The 16,299-nt window shown below is 40.1% G+C and overlaps 3 protein-coding genes across 5 annotated transcripts in view; 1 reads left to right on the top strand and 2 right to left on the bottom strand.

Annotated features, from left to right (window-relative positions):
* Positions 1 to 589: 589 nt before the first annotated feature.
* LOC144710042 (putative glycerol-3-phosphate transporter 1) lies at positions 590 to 3,146 on the bottom strand. The gene is made up of 2 exons (XM_078583707.1): positions 2,080 to 3,146; positions 590 to 1,228 (listed from the first exon to the last, which is right to left on the bottom strand). The coding sequence occupies exons 1-2, from the start codon at positions 2,963 to 2,965 to the stop codon at positions 672 to 674; spliced, it is 1,443 nt and encodes a 480-aa protein (XP_078439833.1). The 5' UTR covers positions 2,966 to 3,146; the 3' UTR covers positions 590 to 671.
* A 5,918-nt stretch (positions 3,147 to 9,064) lies between these two features.
* LOC144710607 (zinc finger protein ZAT1-like) lies at positions 9,065 to 10,278 on the bottom strand. Its single transcript, XM_078584417.1, has one exon. It carries the CDS (start codon positions 9,960 to 9,962, stop codon positions 9,432 to 9,434), a length of 531 nt encoding a protein of 176 aa, XP_078440543.1. The 5' UTR covers positions 9,963 to 10,278; the 3' UTR covers positions 9,065 to 9,431.
* Positions 10,279 to 11,557: 1,279 nt separating this feature from the next.
* LOC144710043 (P-loop containing nucleoside triphosphate hydrolases superfamily protein) overlaps positions 11,558 to 16,299 on the top strand; it is a 47,059-nt gene continuing 42,317 nt past the window's right edge. For all 3 annotated transcript variants that reach the window (XM_078583709.1, XM_078583710.1, XM_078583708.1), the window contains exons 1-5: positions 11,558 to 11,840; positions 11,951 to 12,034; positions 12,780 to 12,853; positions 13,906 to 13,939; positions 15,325 to 15,383. In XM_078583709.1, coding sequence (XP_078439835.1) covers positions 11,673 to 11,840; positions 11,951 to 12,034; positions 12,780 to 12,853; positions 13,906 to 13,939; positions 15,325 to 15,383 — 419 coding nt within the window. In that variant the 5' untranslated portion in view covers positions 11,558 to 11,672. The remainder of the gene's footprint in view (positions 11,841 to 11,950; positions 12,035 to 12,779; positions 12,854 to 13,905; positions 13,940 to 15,324; positions 15,384 to 16,299) is intronic.

The raw sequence follows: 16,299 nt of genomic DNA, 5'->3' as shown, positions 1-16,299 counted from the left end.
AGATGACTTTGCAATATTCTATCTTTTCTGATATTCAATGTCGCAGAAGTTTGATGAGCACTGGAACGACCTCTTGTGCTCCATTTTGGATATTCAAACGCTAGTAAAGACTACACCGAGGTATTGTTCACGTTTGATCCTGAGAAATTAAACAAAACCAAAGTGACAGAAGCGCCTCCTTGTTCTCTTTCTATGATCAAAGGTGTTCTCTGGCACATCCACAGATTATTTCGCAATACAATCTTCATCATACTATTCTAATTTGACTTTGAAATAATCTCCCATACACATTACAGTTCTCACACAAATCTAATAAATTCCCCACTTGAATACAACACTAGCGTAATCCCACAAAACAAGACACACCCATGACCCAACACAAGAACTCAATCGCTAATAAAGAATACACCTAAGAATTGTTCAAGTATGATCCTGAGAAATTAAAGAAAACCAAAGTGACAGAAGCCCCTTCTTTTTCTCTTTCTATGATCAAAGGTGTTCTCTGGCACATCCACAGATTATTTCGCAATACAGTCCTCATCATACTATTCTAATTTGACTTTGAAATAATTTCCCATCTACATTACAGTTCTCACTCAAATCTAATAATTCCCAGCTTGAATACAACACTAGCGTAATCCCACAAAACAGGACAGACCCAACACAAGAACTCAAACGCCCGGCATGGTAGCGGTGCAATCATCAGGCCTAATTTCAGAAGTCTTGATCTTTCCAGAGGCCTCCGCCAACACAAGGCGAGTGAGCAGCACGCCAGCGAAGAACGCGGCCGCCATCAACACCAAGAACACGCGGCTCCATCCTCTTCCGGACAAGCGACCCACCACGAGCGAGCCAACGGCGGCGCCGGCCGAGCCCGTCCCGTCGATGATGGCAGCCACGGTGCCCACCGCCCTGGCGCGGCCGGCTCGCTCGGCGGCGCCGCCGAGCTCGGCGGCAACGGCGGTGGTGATCAGAGCGTAGGGCCCGTTCACGAACACGCCGGCGGCGAACATGAGAAGGGTTGTGGCGAGGAGAGAGAGGCCGCCGTAGGCGTGGAAGAAGAAGAGAGAGGGGATTGTGAAGAAGGTGAAGCCGGCGGCTGTAATGGCGGGTGCTCCCGTGCGGTCCGAGATGTGGCCCGCGAGTATCGCTCCGGCCACTCCTCCGACGTCGAACACGGTCGATAGCTTCCCTGCTTCTGTGTCTGTCAGGTGCCTGCCTCCGATCTCTGCGAGAACTTTGATTCAGGCGTACGACGTGGATGCATGGGGTGCATGGATCGATAGGTGGATGGATAGATGGATAGATCAGAATACGGAGAGAGAGAGTGATTGAGAGAGATGGAGGGGGAAACATAGAGAGAGAGAGAGAGAGAGAGAGAGAGAGTGACTGAGAGAGAATGGAGGGAGAAACATGGAGAGAGAGAATGGAGCGAGGAACATGCAGAGAGAGAATGGAGGGAGAAACAGAGAGAGAGAGGGAGAGAATAAAGAGAGAGATTAAGAGAGATGGGGAGATTAAGGAGAGAGAGATCAAGAGAGATGGAGGGAGAAACAGAAAGAGAGAAAGATTAAGAGAGATGGAGGGAGAAACAGAAAGAGAGAGAGAGAGATTAAGAGAGATGGAGGGAGAAACAGAAAGAGAGAGAGAGAGATTAAGAGAGATGGAGGGAGAAACAGAAAGAGAGAGAGAGATTAAGAGAGATGGAGGGAGAAACAGAAAGAGAGAGAGAGAGAAAGAGAGAGAGAGGGAGAGAAAGAAAGAGAGAGAGAGATTAAGAGAGATGGAGGGAGAAACAGAAAGAGAGAGAGAGATTAAGAGAGATGGAGGGAGAAACAGAAAGAGAGAGAGATAAAGAGAGAGGGAGGGAGAAACAGAGAATGAGAGAGAGAGGGATTAAGAGAGATGGAGGGATAAACATAGAGATAGAGAGAGAGAGATTGAGAGAGACAGGGAAAGTAGAGCGCGAGCGCGCGCGCGCGCGAGAGAGAGAGAGAGAGAGAGAGAACTAAAAAAAATGCGCGACGGGGCATGTGAGAGGGAGAGAGGGTTAGCGAGAGAGAGAGTAAGAGTGACTACCAGTCTGGGTAAGGTAAGCGGGGAGCCAGAAAAGGAAGGCATAAGCGACAAGCTTAGAGAAGAAGAGGCAGAAGGCGAACTGGGCCACGCCGGGGATTCCCCAAGCTTCAAGGAATCCCACACCCCCGCACTCCTCTTCTTCCTCCTCCCTCTCAACCAATCTCTCCTTCTCCCATTCCCCCACCTCCCCCAATTCCAGTGGCAGAAACAACACCACCGTCCCCCCCACAACCACAATCCCCACCGCCGGAGGCACAAAGCTCCATCCCCACCCGTAACTCAGCGGCGCGGCCGCCATTAAAGACCCCGCTACGTTCCCCAAGCTCGTGTGGGCGTTCCAGACCCCCATTACCACCCCTCTACTACTGCTCTTCCCGCACCATCTCTCCACCACGGCCACCACCGTAGGCCAGCCCGTCGACTGGCAGAGCCCCGCCAGCATCATGACCACAAAGTAGTAAGAAAACCTGTGTATCTCCAGCCAGTAGCCTGCGCCCAAGAGCAAGGTGAAGGCCCCTGTGAGAACCATTCCCCAGGCCAAGAACTTTCTCTGGTTTAGATGGTCCGCGAGATGGCCGGAGAGGTAGATTCCGAGGGCGTAGACGGAGAGGAAGGCCACGTCGAGATCGCCGAGCAAGGCTGGCCCGCCGGGGAGATTGAAGGGCGCCCAGCCCGGGTCCGCTTCCCTGCCCAGAGACGGAGAGTCTGGTAATAGCGCTGTTTTCACTACGCTGCTTGTCTTTCTCGCCGCGTGGTAGCTCGCGTAGGCGATGAAGGTCAGGAACAGGACGATTGCTCGCTGGGTTTTGAAGCTTAGCTCCCATTTCGTTCTTCTCTCTATGAACCTGATTCCTGGAGGCTTGCTCGGCTTCCTCTGTTCCGCCATGGCTGGAGTCTGCTGGCTGAGATTTACTGGCTGAAAGTCTAGTCTGTGAAGAGAGAAGAGGAAACGGGCGTGACGGAGACCTCTCAGGAAAGAAGGAAGACCAGGCCCTTGGCTCTGATTTTATGCTGCCGTTGGTGGTTCTTGGTTATTTTGCGGTTCCGGTGATTAAGTGGAAACTCAGAAAAAAAGCAAGAAAATCAGAGGAAGATGTAGTAAAGTTAATGGGAAATATTTTATTATTCATTTTATTTTCTAATTCAATACTTTTTGGAAGGTAAATATACTATATACTTTTATTTTCTAATTCACTATTTTGTGTAAGATAAAATACTAAATAATTTTATTTTTTCCTCTTGTAATAATTAAATATTAACCACTCAACTGAAAAAATGTTTAATTTAAAAGTAACTAAATAATTACTTTTATTTAATTATTAATGCTGAATTAAAAGCACTAAATGAAACGTAAATATTTAATTATTAATTATTTTTATTATCCAATATTTTATATTTCCTTTTTTAAGAATATTAAAAAATTTAAATAAGAAAAATAAAATAAAAATTTATTGAACAATAAAAAATAAATATTAAAAATTAGATTAATCATTAGATACGAAATAAGAAAAAAATCAAAATAAATTAATTATGAAAAGTGAAGATTAAATTTTAGACGTAAATTAATAGCTAATATCGCATAAGATAATTAAAAAATAAATACAAGAAATAACACTTACGCAACTACAAATTAAATTTAAAATTAATATCAAATATTGAATTAGAAAAACAATAAATGTAAAGTTCGAAAGTAGCAAAAAGAAAAAACCAAATCTGTGGGCAAGTAAACTGAGTCCAATCTTAATCTGTGCGACTGGGAAGATTTCTTTCCCGCTGGAGAGAGAGTTGCTCAATGGGTTTTGTCTCTTTGTAAGACCCGGCCCAGGAGTAGTGGAGAAGAGAGACGTCGTCTAGATAACGATGACCGGACGACGACGGGCTGAGCCATCGCGTTATCGCTTTTGTGAACGTGGCGGAGAGGAAACACCGCCGGTTTCGAGCGTGGAACGACGTCCCCGTCATGGGGTTTTTTTAAGAGAGCGGACGATCGAGAGAGGGAATAACCAGACTCTGAGAGAGAGAAACAAGCGACAGGAGAGAGCAAGCGTGCAGGAAGTAAGAACGGAGCGAATAAAGTAATCAAAATCTAAGCATACGGTGAGAGAAGAAGAGCGAGAGCGCAAATAAAGATATGGTGTGAGAGAAAGGAGTGACAAGAGACGGCGAGTGTGCAGGGAGTATCGACAAGATAGAATTGAAGCAGAGCGAATAAAGTAATCAAGATCTAAGCATAGAGAGAGGAACAGAGACGAAAAGGGAGAGAGTAAATAAGAGTAAGGTGAGAGAGAGAGTAGCGACAAGAGACGGCGAGTGTGCAGGGATTGTCGACAAGATAGAATTGGGGCAGTGAGAGTAAAGAAATCAAGACATAAGCATAGAGAGAGGAACAGGGGAGAAGAAGAAGAAGAAGGAGAGAGAGAGAGAGAGAGAGAGAATAAATAATGATATGGTGAGAGAGAAAGGAGTGACAGGATACAGCGAGAGTGCAGGAAGTATGAACGATAGAACTGAGGCAGAGCGAGTAAAGTAATCAAAATAAGCATAGAGAGAGGAACAGAGGAGGAGAAGAGCGAGAGAGAGGAGTGATAGGAGACGGCGATAGTGCAGGGAGTATGGACGATAGAATTGAAGCAGAGAGAGTAAAGTAATCAATATATAAGCATAGAGAGAAGAACAGAGGAGGAGAAGAGCGAGAGAGAGGAGTGATAGGAGACGGCGATAGTGCAGGGAGTATGGACGATAGAATTGAAGCAGAGAGAGTAAAGTAATCAATATATAAGCATAGAGAGAGAAACAGACGAGGAGAAGAAGAGAGAGCAAGAGAGTAAATAATGATATGGTGAGAGAGGAAGGACTAGAGGCAGCGAGAGTGCAGGGTGTATTAACGGTAGAATTGATGCAGAACGAGTAAAGTAGTCAAGATTTAAGCCTTAAGAGGGGAACAGAGGAGGAGAAGAGCGAAAGCGCAAATAATGATATGGAGAGAGAGAGAGAGATAGAGAGAGAGAGAGAGAGAGAGAGAGAGAGAGAGAGAGAGAGAGAGAGAGATAGAGAGAAAGAGAGAGAGAGAGAGAGACTTCTTGGACAATCGACAAGATAGAATTGAGGAAGTAATCAAGATAGAAGCATAAAGAGAGGAACAGAGGAGGGGGAGAGACTCAGAAGTATATAACAGAATTTGATTTATGATAATCCAAAATGTGATTTGGTTACAAATCTTGTAAATATAGATTTGAATGTATGGTTTAATATCTGGTTAATGTCTTGGTTAGAATCCGGTGTGTTATTGATGGTTAACTCCAGTTACAGATCTTTCCTGTTTTAGTGATTAATCTGAATCGTCGTTTAATCTGTGTTATCTCTTTAGTTTAGGTCGTGAGGGTATGTGTTCACATGTGATTGGATTTTTTATTATTCGTGCTGGGATTGGTTTTTTGTTGTTATGTTTGTAACCTGATTGGTTAGAACTGATTGATTCCATAAATTTAATCTGGACTTTTGTGAAAGAAACTGGGGTTTTGTTTATCCAGATTGATTATCGGGAGTAAAAGAAACTGATTTCAACCTGGAGTTTTGTTTTACAGTCTGCATTCTGAGTGATTAGAAGTTGGCTGGTTTATGACGTTACCTTTCATGAGTTGGTGGTCTTCTAAATTTATTAAAACCTACTTTTTGTCCAGTTATGTTCATTAGTCTGCTTCATAGAGCTTTGAGGGTCATCTAGAGAAGAGAAAAGTAAATGTGGAAGTCAACATGAGTGCTTTGGGTAACACTCAACACCCAACGTGTAACTAAAGCACATAAATCTTAGAGATCCACCCATGAACTAGTGAAAGAGAATCACGAAATTAGTATTTATAAAAGAGCATCTCATACCTAAAATGTTACTCTAACCTCCTTTAATCTCTTTTCTGCCATTTCTACATGTTTACACCTTTTGCTCTCACTCACTCCTTTCATAAATGTCTTTTACACAGACCCTTCTTCTCTAGTTTCAGGATTCTGGAAGTATCTTATTGTATTTTTTAATACGGCCTAAAAAATAGATTTGAACTGGTGATTTGGACCTGGTCCGCATCACCATCCCATGTGTTCCCTGCTTCTAGGCCCCATTGTTTTGGGCATCTGCTTAGGCTTCAGCTTTTCAGCCCATTTAACTCAGACTCCTACCTCATCTAAGCTCCTTCAAATGCTAAGCCTAAAACAATTTTAGGAGGTATAGTGGTTTGGATGATAATGAATTATCATAAAATAAAGGAAAGGAAATTAAGGTTTACTAATAAATTATAATAAAAGATTATAAATTAGGTGATGAGACATGTTTTTGATGAATATGAAGTTCAGGAATGATAACATTCATGGAATCCTCTAAATTTGCTTAAATAATCACATATAGTAGTTGCATTAAAAGTGCTTATATTACGCCCATAATATACAACTCATAATCACACATAACATGCTATTTATAATAGTAATATCATGATTTTAATGTTCCTATTTTCATTGAAATGGCTGTCGATGAATGTAACAAAAGCTTAAAATGGTTTATTATATTTTAAAATCAAGTTATATTTTTTCATCAATTTAATGGTATATTGAGATAAGTTTCTGACATTAATTTGAAAGGAAAGTTTTCCTTAGATTTATTCAAACATTCATAATGATATTCTGATTTTCCCCAATTTTATAGTATTTCTGTAGATATTTTGATATTAAATTCATAAATAAAAAATTATGAGTCAGAACGTATATTGTTTTAATTTTCTGAAGTTTCAATGAGTTTTTAAGTTTTTTTTGTCTTCTGGATGTTTCCTATTTCAATCTGACATGCTGTCAATCTGACACATGGATCAAGGAGGAGAGAGAATATTTTGTTGTCTAAGAATGATTCATATTTAAATCACGAGATCTAGCGATTCAGAAGAAGTTTTGAGCTGAAATATTGAAGTCGAGGATAACTTCGGTTTTCACCATCAATCACACCACCATTTCTTTGGACACCAGTGATCGTAAACCCCTACCATTCACTTGTTATGCCACTCGTGCATGCATATCCCCCTCCATCTCTGTTGGGACTAACAACATAAATCAACATCACTAGTCCACTCTGCCACTCATCAGTGCATATCCACAGCTATCTTTGCTGCAACTAGAAACAACAAAGTTCTATTCTGCACAATCTAGTAGCCCTGATTCCCATCACTTTGCACTTCCAAGGCACTGGTCAATATAACTTGATTAGATGAATATATTATTTATCATTATTAAACTATTTCCCAAAAAAAATATTTATTAGGTATTTCTATAGTTTGATAATTTAGAATACACATAAATTTTAATTAAGTGAATTAAATAACAGTTCTCTATCAACATCATCAAATTTCATTATATCCGTACTGAGACAAAATTTAAGCATATATTTATCATCAGGTTTATTAAGATTATTGCGTCCAATTTAATGTTCAGAAACCAATAATTTGTTCTATCACCAAAAATTAATTATTTTTTTCTCACCATAACTCAGGGAGTTTAATTATTGATTATCATTGTTGCTAAAGTTAGATGTCTTGAGGAAAAAGGATAATGAACAAATTTAATTCATTTTTATTATGATTGTAGACTCCCAAACTGAAGTGATTATAATTGACCCATGAAAATATTTCGTATTATGTTGTATTGACTATTATGCTCTAAGTACCAAATATGTTAATTCAACTTTCATCGTTAGTGATGAAATTAGACAAAAAAAGAACATAATATTATCGAAATATCATGGTAAGCCTTTCTTTAACATAGACATTAAAAAACATTTAGTTCATTGTCTTAAAGTGTAGATACCCCATGAATAAGTTTTGACTTTGGTGTCACATTGGAACTTTGTACTTAAGTTTTACTCAGATGTAAGAAAATCAGTGATGTAATTCAAAAAACAAACAAGTGATGCTATTTCAAATTCATGTTTAGTTTGATCCAGAAAATTTGACAATTCTCTGCAATTTTATATGTCTATTTGCATCACTGAATTTATTTCATCAAAGCTCAATGAGTTCACAAACTGAGATATCATAACATTGCATCATACAACATACTAATGATATCTACTAATATACCAATGAATAATGATTCATAGGCACACATAGATCATGGTAGCTTTCAATTCTGACAACTATACATCTATAAATTCATCTTTATCAAAGAAAACAGTATATTCATCTGCATAAATATACATCTAGAAAAATATATAATAATTTTTTTAGAATTTTAAATTAATTATATACTTTGTGAATCTTCATGTGAATAGAGTTTGCAACATCTTCTGAATTGGGATCTGACTCAACCTCAAACCTCATTATTGTGTTCTAAATAATTAGAACTTCTCTTATTGTGTCTGTAGAGGATGTGATCACAATAGTTAATATTAATATTGTGTACATGTGTTTACACATACCTATCCTTACAAGACCCATTGGAAGCACTCTAGTTCAGCCTTTTTCCAGTGTGAAAAGAGACCCTATACAACATAAGGGTTTCTAGAAAATCCAATGTTGTTCTCCACCTTTTGAAATATTAATTTTAACTTTGGCTAAACCTATAAAACACTACATAGACTATTTTATATGTAGCTTGATAGCTATCATTTGATCTGTCTTTCTTGATGGAAAAGTACAAGATATACTCTCTTATTGCCGGGCCACTATTTAGTTCTCTTTTAATACAGATTTGTGGAACAGAAAGGGAACATATATGTTTTGTTCCATTCAAAATTTTGAGTTTGATCTGAAAAGTCAACAATAATCCTGGGTAATATTTTCCAATGTAAGGTGAAATACTCACTCAAAAAGGGATTTCATAACTCTAAAGCTTAACTCAAGCTAACCTCAAACTTGGGTGTATTTTCTGAAGTCTTCCAGCAATTTACAACCCACACACACACCCCCACTTTATTCTCACCTCCCTCAAACCTCCAGAAAAGAACCTAACTCCATATCCCAAGAAAAATCAATGCTCTGCTTTTCCTACCAACATGACTCACAATTGCCAACTTGGGTGCTTGACCAAACTTATGTGGGTCAATGGTTATCCCAAGCTCTTATCCTCTCTTCTCCCACCTCTCTCTCACAAGAACACCATTCAAGTACGAACACCAAGAACACTCAATTACCAGGCGAAGAACTCACCTGAGCAGACCAGTTGATCTCCGCCATGAAAAACCCAGCAAGCTGGGCTCCGAACTGGTTGCCGTGAATCTCGCGAGAGGGAGAATTCGAACAAGAAACAGCCCAATTCGACCGGAAAAACCGGCGAATTCATGCTTGGAAGAGCTCGAACAGCGAGGAAATCGCTTGATAATTCTACCGGGGGCTGTAAGAGACGGCGGAATTCTCCCCTTGTTCTTCCGCGGGCTGGTTCAGATCGAAATCCCTATCGTTTGGGGGTTTGGAATTGGCCGTCAGGTGGGATCGCTTGTGCCCGCCGAGCGCCTGCCCGGAGGGGAAAACTCTCTGGCAAATGCTGCACTGGTGCGCTTTCCTCGATCTCGCGGTCTCGGAATCGGTCCAGACGTCGCGGGAGAGCATCATCAGGCAGCGAGCCACGTCTTCCTCGGAGGCGGCGTCGGAGACCGAGCTGGCCGGCCCGGGCTCGCCGTCCGCGGTCCGAGCCGCGGCCGCCCCGCGGCGCCGCGACCGGCGCAGCGGCGGCCCCATCGACGACTCCGCCTCGCTCTCCCCGTCCTCCGCCACCACCACCGTCGAATTCTTCGACGACGGCGACGATCTCTGAATCGCTCTCTTCCCCCCCGCCACATGCGACCTCATATGCCCTCCCAACGCCCTCCCGTTCCCAAATCTCCTGCTACACAGCTTGCACGCGTGCTTCTCCATGCCTTCTTCTTCCTCTTCCTCTTCCTCTTCTTCTTCTTCTTCCTCTTCTTCCTCTTCTTCCTCTTCTTCCTCTTCTTCCTCTTCTTCCTCTTCTTCCTCTTCTTCCTCTTCTTCCTCTTCTTCCTCTTCTTCCTCTTCTTCTTCTTCTTCTTCTTCTTCTTCTTCTTCTTCTTCTTCTTCTTCTTCTTCTTCTTATTCTTCTTCTTCCTCTTCTTCGTCTTCTTCGTCTTCCTCGCGCGATCGAGCTTCTCTCTCTATCGCTAGACTGGCTTGGCCCGCGCTGGTGCGAGAAAGAGGGAATGGTCGGCGGAGCTGTTACGAGTAGGCCGGTACTTGAGGAGAGAGAAAGAGTGTTCGCGAAGGAAATGTCTTAAATGCCCCTGTCCCTCCCCCCTCCCCCCCTTGCACGTGGTGGGTTCCGCTGTCATTTCGGCACGCCACGTGCGTGACAACTCAGACTAACCGATGCACACGTTTAAAATATATTTCGGAAAGTTAGTTTCTCCCTGCGGTTTTTTTTTTGGTTTTTCTTTGGGTTAATTTTTGTTGACACGGTTTTTTTTCTCAGCCGCTTATCGATGCGCACGTGTTGCTGGAATTATTAGGAATTGTTGGTTAGTTTTTAATTTTTTTGTCTTATTGGGCCGGGATGGGCCGGAATGCAATAATTCATGGCTGCACCGTACTGAGGTGGTTTTTTAAGCAAGGACGGCCTCGGTGGAGAGCATTATTAGTGACGTGGAAAGTCTTGTTTTATATTGAGAGTGGAGTGTTGTTGTCATCTAGTGTGCTTAACGTCCATAATTTTAATAGCATCAGTTTGATCATCCTTATTATCGGGTAATCTTCCTTGTTTTCTTCAAAAGAAAGTCTTGTTTTTATATTGAGGATGGGGCTTTGTGGTCATCTAATGTGCTTAACGTCCATAATTTTAATATCATCAGGTTGATCACCGTCATTATCGGGTATTCTTCCTTGGTTTCTTCAAAAGAAAAATGCTATTTCGGGCTACGTGTCAATGCAAGTTAGTAGAAATGATGTATCATCTGGTGTTAGATATATCTTCCCAATCTTTTTTGGATTAAATTTGTGGAAAATTTTCAGGTGACTTTGCGAGCTAGATATATCATCTGGTTGATCATAGTCTAGGGTGATCTTCCCAATCTTTTTAAGAAAAACAAATATTTATATAAAAATGTTCCATTTAGCATTAAGAAAAACATGTTAAAATACATTTTACAAGTGCCATTTGGCATCCTCGGTCTTTGCGAGCTAGTAATTTTGAACTACAAAAGGGTGAGATTTTCAAACCATTTCATCTAGTGTGTTGAATATCCGTAAGTTTAATAACATCAAGATGAATCATAGTTCTGGGGTGATTTCCCCAATTTTCTTAAAAAAACAAAGACTTTTCAGAGCCACATGTTGGTGCCAGTATGTAGAAACGGTGATCATATATTAATTCTCTTTTTGGGTGAAATTTATAAAACATATTAAAGTGCGTTTTTTGAGTGCCACGTGGCATCCTCGGATTCAGCGAGTTAGAAATTCGGCACTATATAACGGCGGAATCTTCGAACAGTACGTTCCGTTGATTCAGTTACAAGTGGGGAATTCGAAGGCGGAGGAGCGTGGATTGATCGTACTTGGCGCGAATCGGGCTACGAGATTGCAAATCGCAAGGATAATCGGACAATAAACTCTACGATCATGGCGGGTGAGATCGCGAAGGGCAAGCAACCGATCGGAATCACCACGGGTTTTACGTCGCAGGATGTTGAATTTGGGGCAAAGTCGGATGATTCGCGCTCCGCGCAGCCGAAATCATATGTACGGATGCAGTCTCGCAATGCCTCTTCGAAGTATGATTTCGTGAAGGTCAGTTATCTCGCGTCATTCTTCTTACCGTGTTAGCAGATTGACGGGGATTTATCCTTCTCGTTTCTTATTATTGCTCGGTTATGTCTGTTGTCTCGAAATCTCGACAGGTTAAAGTATGGCTTGGGGATAATGCGGATCACTACTATGTGCTTTCAAGATTTCTGCTAAGCAGAATGCTGACTGTGACCAAGGTGCCGAACTCAATTCTTTTCGCTTTTCTCATACTGTTTCTATTATTTTTTCCTCCTAAATTTTTTTCTCTCCAGTGTCGTTTATTTGTTAGTTCGAAAATCATCATTGTTCGACAATTTTTCAGTAATAAGGAGCGATAATATGCCTAACTAGATATTGCGTGACTCTGAGAATCTTTGATCGCTTTTCGAAAGGTGTGACAGATGTTTCCTGGGGACTATCTGGATAAGTTGGCGGCAATGAAAATTCTGAGAAACGAAAGGAAATTTCCCCCACGGTTTTGATGGATAATTATAAAATGACACCCCTTATTATGATGGATATTCTTTAAATTGTTATAACGGAGCCATTTGCATATGATAATCCGTAGAATTGAGACCATTGCTATACACACACTTCAAAATCTAATCGAACTCAACAGTATCACCAAAGAAGCTAAATTCAGAATAGTTTATAGGCCACTATGTATCATTTTATTAGAATAGTGTCCAATATTTGTAAAAGTTAATGTGATTTATTGAATCGATCTATCCGTTACGATTGCATCCACGTATCTTTCAATTTACATTTATTATGTACACATATCATGGATAGTTATAACCGACAAATGACCAAAAGAATGTGTTTCTCAAGCTGTTCTTTAGCATTGCATTATTATAAAAAACTTACCGACTCAGATAAATAACAACAGATGCACTCGATGAATGAGCTTTAAATGATGGGTGATAAATCTTTGTCTTTTAGATTCCCAATCATGTGGCCATAAAAATCGCCCTTGAGCTGAAGAAGCTGCTCATAGACAACAGCCTTCTAGATGTGTACGTCATCCTCTGGCACTCTTTCTGCGAATTAATTTATTTTTTTCGAAGTATTACTTCAATACCCGATTTATTTGAAGAAGCTTTTACACCACTGATCATCCTTTGACTTTTTTCCTTCTAAAATCTATTATCACTGTGAAAAGGTTACCTTTCAAGCTTACAATGGCTCCATGTTGGTATAAAATCCATGGTATACAGCTTCTTTTAGCTGTTGAAGAGTATGGCCAGATTGGAGTAGTCTCCCTGGAGAAATAAGGTTTACTTAATACATTGTATTATGTTCTTTCATCCTGTGTAAAAATTCTGGGAGAATTTGTAACATGTCACTTTGTAAGAGGTGTGTTCAGGTGGTTACCGATTTGTTCGGGTGACCGCCTCATATGTTTTCAGAAAAAAAAAAAACTATGTAAGAGGTGTCGTGTCACCCCCTATAAGACTGTCCTGCTATGTGAAACGGCCAAGATGAGGACATAAATAACATCTTTCCATTTAAACTAAAGAACCTTTTTATCTGAATTCTCTATTGATGGTTTTAAAAAGTACAGCAGTGTGGAGCTGCTGTTCACGGCCTCCTTGAGATGGGTATGCACGGAGAAGCTGGGTTTACCAGTGGAAGTTTAGGGAAGGTTCCTCGACCTGTGATTAGGTTCAATCGGTGTTCTGTCCATCTTGCATGTATTTTCTTCAAATAAGACATAAGTTTAGTTGTGGAAGTGTCTTTATCTCGACAACTTGGGGCAAGTGAGGTTGGACTCGGGGGATTTCAGTTGCGTCTCTAGTAGTGAGAAAATTATTGCTCACATATCCAACTCCTTTCAATAAGAGTGCTGATTTCTAGGAGAAGATAAAAATGAAAAAGTATCACATTTTTTCCCTAGCAGTAGTGTAGGGTGGCAAAGCTTTTCCCTGTAACTCTTCAATGTTTGAATTCTAAGATTTTGGTAATTTTCTGTTTTCTTTTCAAAGATCAAAGTTCTCGTTTAATATTAATTTAAATTTGAATTTGTTATATTCAAATATATTTTTGACAAAAATTGGCCACTTTCCAGTTCCCAGAATGATTTGGAGTTCAACCTCTTCAAGGTAGACGCCCTTTGAATTACCACCTTGGTTATTTTCGTTTTATTCTGTAATAATCACTGGTAAACTTATTTCTCTTTATTCTGGATAGTACTGCTATAATGTGTGTGTCATATTCCCTTGAAATAAATGATTGGACTGGGATATGAATACAATCTTTCTAGTTGTGTGTTGTACTTTTGCCTTTTTTGGCTGCTTTGATTGGGTTTTCTTCTAGCTAATATGAGAAGTCGGTTAAGCTCTGGCGTCTGACGACTAGGTAAACTTTAAGCTTTCACCTCAAAAATGTCAAAACATATGTGTTTTTTTTTGGTTATTTTGATCACCCTTTGGATTTGAGTGATTCTTGAGTTCTTTCTTTGTGATAGAACCTAGGTCCTGTTCGGGTATTATTTTTCTCAATAATTGTGGCATAATGTTGTACGAGCGTGCTTTTTAGGAGTAATTTATTGTTCCAAGTCATCTTGCTTATCCAGTAACTCTGTCTAATTAGATTACTTAAGAATCCTGAAGAAGAGTTATGTCAATAAACAAGCTTTAGGCTTTGACATGGATAGGGGACGAATGGAGCATGTTGAATAGAGCCCCTTACCGTGTTTTTTATATCACTGTTTAAGTGACTTCTTTATGTGAATTAAGTCACTTAAACTCAGGCCGGGACCGGGCTTAGGCCCAACCCTCTAGTATATCTCAAGTATTTAAACCCTGGACTCTGAGCACGAAATTATGTTGTCTTTTTCTTTCTGAAACCCTAAATGAGGAGGCTGGCTGCTGTTCTGTTCTGCTCCAGCAGAGCTGACAGAGCATGACAACAAATTTTTTCCATACATATTGTGCTACAATCAAATTGTCTAGATAAATAACCCTCATTTTAGTGAGGAATTTTCAGTACCGTTTGTGCTAGAGTGCAAAAGTTCAGTATTTTCTCTCAGTTTTAAACAGATTCCCTTGTGAGTGCTATTGTGGCTGAAAAACAATGGGAGAAGGTGCTCCCACCAAGCATCTTGTGTTACAAATAAAACATAATTATCAATGAACATTCCTGTAAAACATAGTCCCCACCAATCAACCTGAGTATGAAGGGGTCAGGAGCCATATTTTGCATTGAGAAAAGATACCAGAATTGGATGGATGTATCCACATTCTCATGGAGGAGAGTGGACTGAACATACTACCAAATGCTATCAAAGGAGACGTAATGGCGTTTTCCATCCAGAAGAGTGAAGTGAAGTAATCTCCCTGTCCTGCCTCAGAACCGAAGGATGGGAGCACACACCAAGATTGAAATATTTGTATCTAAATTTTCCTTTTCAGCTCATGATTGAAATAATATCCATTTTCAGCACACTTCAAGATTGAAATAATTGTATCTTAATTTTCATTTTCAGCTCATGGAGCGGCGGGGATATGGAAAGGAATACATTGATCGTTATAAAATGATGACCGAGTGAGTGATGTAACTTTTATTGTAAATTTTTTGTGCAGAAAACCTAGAGAGAAGCATTGATTTTTTCGAGGATTTTTTACATCTATGTTGTAGCTCTAGGTTTCTTTGTCTATCTGTGCCATTTTTTGGATAATCTATCTGTGTCATTTATCTTCATTGCTTCTTGAAGACACCAATTTCTTCTCAGAACTTAGATGTTCTGGGTGAATAATTTAGTCATCATAGTGCTCATGCTTTCTCCTTAAAATTAACCCATCATGATGGAATACTCAGTGGAGGAAAATGATGGATAAGAATTTCGGATTAGCTTGGAAATTTTGGTTTTAGGTTATTCAACTAAAAATTGAGATGATAGGAAGTTTGGCAGTAATTTTTGTGTTGAAGCTAGTGCTCTGGTGGAGCTCATCTGTTTAGAGACTGTATTTGTTCCAAGTCCTATCATTGCAGAATTCTAATAATTCAGGCAAATCTAAATAGTCTTCGGGAACAATTGTTTTCCGTTTCGAATTGTGAGATTTTATGATATTTGATCCTACCAGAATTGAATGAAAAGCGAGAGTCTAGGTTATAGGTTGTGAGGACAGAGGATTATTTGATGGGTAATTATTTGTTGCTAAAATAGTTAACGATGGAGGAGTTGAAATACTTGACATTACTGAAGCAAAACATACGGATGATCATACCACGCTACATCTTATTTTGTTGGAGCAAAAGACAGGAAATGAATCAGATAACTTTTTCATAAGATAAACTCTAGCCTTATGCCTAAAATCATAAAGATGATAACAAAGTCGTCATAATCCAATTCAGACTAACTGAGAGAAGGATCTGAAATAGCTGCATTGAACAAGAAGAAAAGTAATCGAGAACTAAACACCACTTTGGTCAACCGCTGAACTACCATGTTTCCTTGCTG

This window comes from Wolffia australiana, chromosome 12, assembly GCF_029677425.1.
Source record: "Wolffia australiana isolate 7733 chromosome 12, ASM2967742v1".
Taxonomy (NCBI): domain Eukaryota; kingdom Viridiplantae; phylum Streptophyta; class Magnoliopsida; order Alismatales; family Araceae; genus Wolffia; species Wolffia australiana.
The sequence above is the reverse complement of the archived record's forward strand: the minus strand, read 5'-3'. Positions and strand labels throughout refer to the sequence as shown.

Bases quoted from the DNA above. Each gene is read 5' to 3' on its own strand.
- LOC144710042 (XM_078583707.1), bottom strand. From the start codon at position 2,965: ATGGCGGAACAGAGGAAGCCGAGCAAGCCTCCAGGAATCAGGTTCATA. The intron at 1,229-2,079 runs GTAGTCACTCTT...AAGTTCTCGCAG, and splicing joins CGCTTACCTTACCCAGACTG to AGATCGGAGGCAGGCACCTG.
- LOC144710607 (XM_078584417.1), bottom strand. From the start codon at position 9,962: ATGGAGAAGCACGCGTGCAAGCTGTGTAGCAGGAGATTTGGGAACGGG.